Genomic DNA, 9,637 nt, shown 5'->3' on the forward strand with positions numbered 1-9,637 from the left:
CTTCCCCTCCCCTTTTCCTCCCTTCCCCTTCTTCTCTTCCCCTGCCCTCCCTTTCCTTTCCTCACACAGGCTCTCACTGTACCGTGTAAGCTGGTCTAGAACTCACTGCATAGACTAGGCCAGCTTCTATCACAGTGATCTTCTTGCTTCAGCCTCGAGCGTGTTGTGATTAGAAGTTTGCACCAGCATACTTGCAAGACAGTTTTTTCTTACAATTTCTTTTTTTCCTTAAAACTTACTCTGTAGCTGCAGTACCCTTTATTTCATGTGAAATTCTCTTTTTCAAGTATAACATGTAATTCTTTGTATGGATTTTCTTTAAACTTTTTCCCCACTGAGTAGCAGTTTTTTTTTTTTTTTTCTTTGCAGAATTGGGGATTGCAGCTCAGGCCCTTGCGCTTGCCAGGGAAGCGCTCATTCCATTAGGCCATCTTCCCGGCCCCTTGAGTAGCAGTTTTAAGTTTTTTTTTTTTATTTTTTTTTATTTTTAAATGCAAAAGACTGTGGAATTTACCTCTGAATGCTACTTTCAAATTGTGAGGAGGACTGTTGAGTGGTGCAGTATCTTTAGAAGGCTGCTGGTAAAATGGAGCTTCCCAGGCCTTGCTGTGCCCTGAGAGTTCTGCTCTCTCTGGAGGCTGGAGCACCTTGCTGCTGACCTCAGGACAGTCTCCTGAGACCAAAGCCCTGCACTGGACCCAGTTTTCCTATTTGTTAGAGAATTACGGGTTTTGTCCTTTGTTTTATTTGCTAAATAAATAGTGGGCATGTGTGCTGTGGAGCACAGGCGCAGAGGCAGCCGCACTCTCAGCTCTCTCCTCTCTCACACAGGCTTGTGTAGGCTCTGCTGTCCTGTCGGAAGAGACTGCCGTGGCTTCCTCCCCCCCACCTTACATGGCCTATGCTGCGCCGACCTCTGAGGTATGAGCAGAGCACGTCCAGCTGCCTTTTGTTTTCAGTTTGTTTGTTTTTTTTAGTGGAACCGGGGCTTGAGCTCAGGCCCTTGTGCTTGCCAGGCAAGAGCTTATTCTACTGAGCCATCTCCCTGGCCCCTGCCTTTTGTTTTTAATCTTGAGCTAGTATCAGAGAAATTGGAAATGTGCTCTAACCTTTTTCTTCTTAAAGCCAATAATTCTGTATTATATCTTGCTCTTATGAGATAAAGTTTATTTTGTTCCTATTCAAACTTATTCTTAAGATAGGCCAAGGGGCTGGGGAGATGGCTCAGTGGAATAAGCGCTTCCCTGGCAAGCGGAAGGGCCTGAGTTCAATCCCTGGTTCAGCCAAAAAAACAAAAACAAACAAACAAAAAAAAGAAATAGCAAGATAGGCCTAACAGAACTGGGGGGATGGCTCAGTGGTCTAAAACACCTACTTAGAACAAGCTTAGCAAAACACAGGGACCGCGGTTCAATCCCCCAGCACCACATGCCAGCCAGCCCCGCTCCCAGGTAGGCTGAGCTGGCCACACACACACACATACATATAAATAAAATATTTAAAAAAAAAAAAAAAGATAGGCCTAACAATGAGCTATGTTAATGATATTTTCTTTGGTTAGTGAGATTTTGAGGATTTATAATTTATATATAATGAGTTATTTCAATTCTCTTTTTATCAGAAAAATGCAATTTTAATTATGGTTGAAAAGCCTTAAAATACATGGCAGATGCCTTTGGGTGCCCACTGGTTAGGGTGCCAGTTGTCCAGTGTGGTGTATTTAAGTTTTTGTTGTGTGAGGTGTGCCTATCTCTGAAACCCCCCAAAAAAGATTTCTTTTTTTTTTGTATTTAGTACAGGTTCTACAGGGTCTTACTATGTAGATTGGACTTGTAGTGATCTGCTGGTGTTCAGCCTGCAAGAGCTGGGATTATAGGCACATGCCAGCACACCCAGTCTCAATAACCGTCTCAGCATACCCTAGGGGCAGGTTCTGCACTGCAGACCCTAGGATTGAACCTCCGGCCCCTGATCCACTGAGCTATCTGGCCAGTCCTAAGGATTTTTAATTTTAAAATCATGGCAGATTCCTAAATTGCAAAAGACAGCATAATTTTGTATACTTTCCAGCCATGTTCTCCAGAAAAAATCAAATCAGAAATTGCAATTTTATTTTATCACATTTTAGAGATTTATATTATCACCAACTCAGCCAAAACAGAATTTTTGGGGGCCTGCCTCTCAGCTCAGTTCTTTAAGTGGCTGCTTCAACAAAGCAGTCAGGCTGAGGTTGCTGTGTTTCGATCCCCACAACTCAAGCCAGCCAAACCTGCCCTGAAAGCATTTGGAGCGAAAAAAAAAAAAACAAAAACCAGAATTCTTCACAAAATTTTAACACTGTAACACCCTTTTATAGTCACATACCCTCTTTCCCAACCTGTTAATACCAATATATATGTTCTTCGTTTCTACAACTTCAGTAATATTCCATTATCGTAGAGTATATAATCTTTTAATTTGGTGGTTTCCCTCAGTACAGTGCACGTGCAGTCAGCCCGTGCTGTGTGTATCAGCCGTCTGTTCTGTCTTATTGCCGAGTAGTTGTCTGTGGCATGGAGGCGCCGTGTTCCACTGACCAGTATTCACCTCTAGAGGGACATTTCGTTCATTTCCAGGATTTATAACAGATACCAGTAAGCCTGCTGTGAACACTTGTGTATCGGTTGTTGTGCAGGGGCATGTTTTCACCTCTCTGGGATAAATGCCCAAACATAGATTTCTGCATCATGTATATGGTTAGTCTGTGTTTAGAATTTTCTTTCTTTGTTCTTTTTTTTTTTGGTTGTTTGTTTATTTTGTGATGCCAGGGATTGAACTTTGGGCCTTGTACTTGCCAAGGGGGCACTTATGCCCCTGAACTGTCTCCCCAGCCCTATGTTTAGTTTAAAAAAAAAAAATCTAGCGGACTTCTTATTAGTGGCTCCACTATTTTTAACAGTATCAATCTTTTTTTTCTTATTTGTGTGTGTGTGGCCAGCTCAGCCCACCAGGGGGCGGCCCTGGCTGGCATGTGGTGCTGGGGGATTGAACCACAGTCCCTGTGCTTTGCTAAGCTTGTTCTAAGTAGGTGCTTTAGACCACTGAGCCATCTCACCAGCCCTGGCTCCACTATTTTATTTCCTACCAGTAATGCCTGAGCAGTGCAGTTTCTGTGCATTAAAATAGTCACTTTTCCTAATACTGTAAACTGAGTCTGTAGCCTTGTACATTCAAGCAAGTTTTCTGCCTCTGGATGATAGCGCTAGACCTTTATTTTTCGAACCAGGTATCTTGTCAAGTTGCTCAGACTGTCCTTGAACTTGTGATCCTCCTACCTCAGTCTTCAGGGTAGCTGGGATTACCAATGTTGGCCTCCATACTGGGTCTTTTCACTGCTTCTTTGTTACATTCTGATGAATGTGGTGATACGTCATTCATGGCATTAATTTGTATTGCTCTAACAACTATTGATGTTGAGCATCCTTTAATATGATTATTTGCCATCTTTATTTCCTTTTCAGTGACTCTGTTTTTCACTTTTCCTGTGTTTTTACTTCCATTTATTTTACTACTGAGTTTTAAGAGTTCAGAGATTGGTCTGAAGCTTGTCTTTTCATTGTCTTAGTGAAATCTTCCAGATAATTTGAAAGTTTGATGCATTCCAGTTCATGAGATTTTCCTTTTATGTATAATGCCTTCCCTGTTCTAAATTTCCTAAAATTTTCTTGTGTGTTACCTCCTCCCACCCCCCGTGCCAGGACAGAACTGAGGACCTTGCACTTGCCCTGCAGGCACTTATGCCACTGAGCCATTTCCCTGTGCCCGTGTATTATCTTCTGAAATTTTTATGACTTTAAATTGTTTAAATAAGGTTTGGTTCTATTTCTGAGTTGTCAGTTCCACTCCCTTAATCTCTGTGTTTATTTTCCTCTTAGACCGCAAGATCCTAATTACTATAAGTCCTGAAATAGGGAGACTGATTATCTGCCCAGACCCGTTTGTTCTTCTTTTGCAGAATTGCTTTTGATATTCTTTCCGTATAAATTAAACTTACCTACATCCACTATAAAATCTTACAAAACTTTGGACAGAAATTGTGCTAAACCTGAGGATCATGTTTATTTGGAGTAATCATGTTAAATACTGAAAATATCATCTTCATGTATTGAGTCTCTCAGACTGTGAACAGACTATGATCTACCTCTATTTAGATCTTCTTTGGTTTCTTTCACCAGCATTTTGTAGTTTTCACTGTAATTATTTCATACAGATTTTGATATGTTTAAGTCATGTTTTTTGAGTGGTTCTGTGTGCCATTGTATTTTTAATTTTAGCTTCCCTGTATTTATTGCTAGTACGTATAATTTTTGTATGTTAATCTTACAGTCTCTGTCTCAGTTACTTTTTTCTTGTTCCTGGGACAAATATCTGACACTCAAAAAGAAAGAAGGAAAGGTTCATTTAGCTCACAGTTACTGGAGGTTTCAGTCCATACTTGGCTGGCTCCAAGGTAGAGCTGCACAGGGCAGAGAGCAGCTTTTCATGGCGGTGGCAAAGAGCAGAGAGCACAGCGTGGAGTAGCAGCAGCAGTGACTGCAAAGAGCAAGTCTGTCTCCTTTAAGTTGCGTTCAGTTTGTCTGCCCCGGGCTGGGGTGGCCCTCACACCCATAATCGTGGCAGCACTCACATCCATAATTCCAGTGGGCCCTGAGTCAGTCACAAACTCTGAAAGTCCGCTCCATGATTACAGGAGGCTTTGGCAGGACAGCTAGACACAAATCATAGCAGTCTCGGAATTGGCTAAACACATATTAGTTCTTTTTTTGTAAATTCCTTGGCTGTGTATATAATCATGTTACCTATGTGTAGGGTCAGTTTTATGTCTTCTAATCTGCATTTTTGCCTTCTATTTTCTTCTCTTCCCTTCTGCTTTGATTAGAACATGGATTGCAGTGTTGAACAGCAGTTATGACACAGGACAGTTTTTCCAGTTTCTGATTTTAGAGAGAATGTATTCAGCTTTTAGTGTACACTTTTTCAATATCAGTTTAGTTGTTTAAGTTCAGTAATTAGTAGTAAATTAGTTATACTTCCCCCCAATTAGTTATACTTTTATTGGTATTCATTAAATGTGATATTAGCTGGAGGTTTTTGTAGATATTAAGTGGAAGAAATTCCTTCTTTTGGGTTTTCTGGGAGAATATGTCATGATAAGTGTTAAACTATTACTTTTTATACCTTCTTCCCTCCTTTCCTTCCCCTTTTCTTGTTCTGGGGGTTGAACCCAGGCCTGGAGCATCTAGGCAAGTGCTCTTCCTCAGAGCACTGCATTACTTGATGTGATCATGTGATTTCTATTTTTTTCTTTTAGTCTGTTTACATGGTGGTGGGTTACACTGATTAATTTTCAAATACTCAACCAACCTTGCATTTCGCTAAATAAACTTCACTTGGTCATGGTAGTTTCTTTTTTAATTGAGAAATTCTATTTGGTAATATTTTTGAATGGGATTGTTTCATCCATATTAATGAGCAATGTTGACTTTTTTTGTACTTTGTTTTGTTTGGGGGTTAGTGGCTTTAATAAAATACAAGGTGTGATTGAAATACAGTAAGTCCTTGACTTACTAATGAGTTCCATCCTTGGAGAAATTTTTAGTTAGATTTGTCTGAGTTTGACAGAATGAGTCTTAAACACCTTTGACACAAATATGCAATGTAAGACATTGAAACACCAAGCACACACAAACTGAATAAATTATTTTACTTTTGCAATTGATACCTTAACATGGTAATATGGTACAGTATCAACAACTGGCACAGGGCCCGGAGAGATGGCTCAGTGGAATAAGTGCTTCCCTGGCAAGCACAAAGGCCTGAGTTCAATCCCTGGTTCTGCCAAAAAAAAAACCCAAACAAACAAAAAGCTGGCACTTAGGGAAGGGAATTGCTTTTCCTCTCCCTTCCAGCCATCCTGGCTCTCATTGAGCACTATACTACTGTACAATGTTGCATTGTGCAGTAAGTACACAGCAGCACAACTGTGACAATTTCTGGCAGACATGTAATTAGCTCGCATCTACGGATTGGAGAATGTTGAGGTCTGTTTGTATATGTGAAATTTGGCTACTCTAATGTTTGTAAGATGGGGATATAGTGTATAGTGAATGTTAACATTTTAAAAAATTAATTACAGTAATAGACACATTGCCCTTAATCTCCCCCAAAATGCCCACCTGTCATGACTGACATGGACAAGACCTTAGCAGAGAGTATTCCCGGCAAAAAGCAGGAGACCTCAGCTATACCTGCTGCCCTCAACAGACAGTTCAGGGTGAGCACTTGCCTGGCAAGTGCAAGGTCCTGAGTTCAATCCTCGGTACCACCAAAAAAAGAAAAAAGTTTAGAGTGGACATACAATCTCCCAGGTGCTAGAATGTCCAACCCTGTCTGCATACCTGTTTTGTTTTTTGGTAGAACCAGGGATTGAACTCAGGTCCCTGCACTTGCCAAGCAAGCGCTTATTCCATTGAGCCATGTCCCCGGCCTGCATACCTGTTTTGACCGTTCTTGAAACCTGGACCCCACACAGGCTATTCAGATACTTTGGAATTATAAACTCTATTCCCAAACTGTATATAAATTTTTATCCTCCAGACCACCTGATGATATCATTCCAATTTCAGCCTGCCTATGCCTAGATGAAATTAAATCTGCCTTTTCCTCACTTAAGTCTGTCTCCAGATGTTTCCTCACATGCCATTAGTAACATCTTGGGGCTGGGAGATGGCTCAGGAATGCAAAGGTCTGAGTTCAATCCCTGGTTCTGAAACAAAACAAAACGTTAGTAACACCTCCTCCCTTTGAACAGACACCGTAATGATTGTGGCACTTTCTGAAAGGGTTCTGGAAATCCTGATTTTTGTTTCTTTTTGGTTTTTTGAGTCTTGCTATGAAATTTAGGCTGGTCTTGAACTCACAAAGTAGTTTAGGCTGACCTTGAACTCTCTGGTATTTACCTCAGACTCCTGAGTGCTGGATAACAGTTGTCCACTACTATGTGTGACTGGAAGCCCTCTGTTTTGAATGTCTGAAGAAGTATGGTCAGAAATATGGTGAATGCTGCTCTCAAGTGCTATTCAATGGAAAGGCAGGTTCATGGCTTCATTGGCCTTACTCACTAGCTCTGGCACCAAGTGACTCAAGACTCTCCCCAAAAGTTAACATGACTGAAAAAGGGCAAAGAGTTTTTATCTGTTCAGGACATTAAAGCAGGCAAAACTGCAACTAGAGATACTAATGAAAGAGGACTTCCAGAAATTCTCCAGCATGTGGCAAAATGATGGGATAAGTGTGTTTGAAATGAGGGGGAATAGTTTGAGGATTAAGACACGCTGAGACGGCAGTTGAGACTTGGCAAAGTGGTGCACGCTTGTAATACCAGCTCTTGGGAGGCTGTAAACAGGTGGATCACTACGACTCCAATATAGTAGTGAGACCCTGAGCACCCTGTGTATAGCATATAGTTGGATTATGTTTCCTAATCCACTGTGCCAGTCTATTTCTTTTAATTCGTGAATTGAGTCCACTTACCTTGGTGGTTATAATTGAGATGTATTGATTTTTTTTTTTTTTTTGGTGGAATGAGGGATTGAACTCAAGCCCTTATGCTTGCCAGGCAAGCTCTTATTCTATTGAGCCATCTTCCGGGCCCCCAAATCGTGGGGGATTTTTTTGTTGTTTTGTTTTGTTTTGTTTTTTGACAGAACTGGGGATTGAACTCAGGCCCTTTTGCTTGCCTGGCAAGTGCTTATTCTAATGAGCCGTCTCCCTGGCTCCCTGTATTGACTTATGATTGACATGTTATTTACCTGCTGTTGTTTACTCCTTTTTCTCCTGTGTTTAATTGTTTGCCCTATTTAGTGGGTTCATACCATTCTTGTTCATGGAGTTCTGATCATTTTGGTCCCTCTCTAGAACATCTTTTAGTAGTCTGTATAGGGTTGGCTTTGTCATCATGAAATTCTTTAGCAATTCCAAGCAGACTAGTTTACCCCAGTTACCTTTTGTCCCCTCTCACAGTCAACAGAGAAAGAGGGAGGATGCTTTTTTAAGATCAGGGTCTAGCAAAGTGTCTTAGCTTACCAGGTGCAGATCTGCAAAACTTGAATTTATCCAGTTGTGCCTGGCTTGGGTCTGGCTGCTGTGCTCAGCTTCTGCAGGAGACACTTCCAGGTCCTCGTCTCGGTCCAAGAAGCCAATATTGGTAATCCCACAGTTACGTTATTGGAATCCCATCAAGTTGATTCCAATCTACCACTTACAATGCAACCCACAGCGAAAATAAAGACACTAACTTATATTTTCAGTGTTTGGGGAGTCAAGGGGCTCTAAGTCCAGCCACGAAGATGGCTTTCCGGAACCAAGAGAGCGACCCAGGGCCTCACCCGGTTTTTATTCAGTGGGAGAGTGGCTTGAGGAGGATTGACTAAAAATTGTGGGAAGTAGTTGACTACTATGAGTTGAGCTAGGTGGGTGGCCTAAATTTACCTCTGCGATATGCAGAAAGGATATGCAGAGAGAGTAATCTGCATTATACAGTATCTAATGTTTTGATAAGTCTGGTGCTTCAGCTTTGATGTAGTCTTTCAAGCCCCAGGAAGTCATAGCCTCTGTCTCAAGGCTCGATCCCAGCTGGCGCTGCGGAGCATTAGCTCTACCGTCCTGTCTTGACCTGGCTCACATTAAAGAGCAGCAGGTGTAGGTTACCACGGAAACACGCATGGCACCTTCAAAGACTTATCACCAGCACCTCAGCTAGACCAATATACATTGCTTAAGGCCAGTTGAAGGATAAACAGAAGTCCTAGCCAGCTCTGTTCAGAACAATACGAGGAAATAGGGTCAGACTCAGTCAAAATGGAGACAGTCACTCTTCCTTCAAGGAGAGCTGCTCAGGTGGTCCTCCACAAGCTTCTTCCTGCTGCAGCCCTTGGAAGTGAACAGCTTGTGCCCCTCTGGCAAGATATTCTGCTCCTGGATTAGCTGGGAAGTTCTGGCCCCTAGCCTCTGTGCAGGGACTTCAGCTGCAGAGTTTCACACTAGGTCTATATGGCAGGTCTGGGCTGGGTCTGGAGGGGTCCAGAGTGCAGGACAGAAGGACTTACTCACAAGTGGGCCTGGAGGGCTGGGGAGATGGCTCAGTGGAATAAACACTTCTCTAGCAAGCACAGGGGCCTGAGTTAAATCCCCAGTTCCGCAAAAAAAAAAAAAAAGAAAGAAAAAGAAAAAACAAATGGGCCTGGGCTGGGTTTGGAGTGATCCAGCAGGCAAAGGGGAGCACAGAAACTACCCCACACACTTGCCAGGCCTGGGCTTGGGCTGTTTCTGGAGGGGTCCTGAGAGCGTGGTGGAAGTTCTCACTCACAGGCCAGGCCTGGCCTGGTTCTAGAGGAGTTCAGAGGGGTCCAGGGAGCACTGCTGAAGGTCTCCCAAGCTGGGCTTGGGCTGGGTCCGGAGGGGTCCAGTGGGCACAGGGGAGCACGGAAGATCTCCTACACACTAGCCTTGCCTGGGCTTAGGCTGAGTCTCCTGAGCACCCTGTAGACTCTTCCCTAAAATACCAAAAAAAAAAAAAAAAAAAAAGTTGTAGTATAAT

General features: G+C 42.5%; 1 protein-coding gene across 1 annotated transcript in view; it reads left to right on the forward strand.

Moving 5' to 3' along the window:
- Plekhb2 (pleckstrin homology domain containing B2) overlaps positions 1 to 9,637 on the forward strand; it is a 90,623-nt gene that overhangs the window by 43,696 nt on the left and 37,290 nt on the right. Inside the window, exon 4 of the mRNA XM_023718770.1 lies at positions 832 to 921. Coding sequence (XP_023574538.1) covers positions 832 to 921 — 90 coding nt within the window. The remainder of the gene's footprint in view (positions 1 to 831; positions 922 to 9,637) is intronic.

Source organism: Octodon degus, unplaced genomic scaffold (assembly GCF_000260255.1).
Source record: "Octodon degus isolate 3935 unplaced genomic scaffold, OctDeg1.0 scaffold00062, whole genome shotgun sequence".
NCBI lineage: Eukaryota > Metazoa > Chordata > Mammalia > Rodentia > Octodontidae > Octodon > Octodon degus.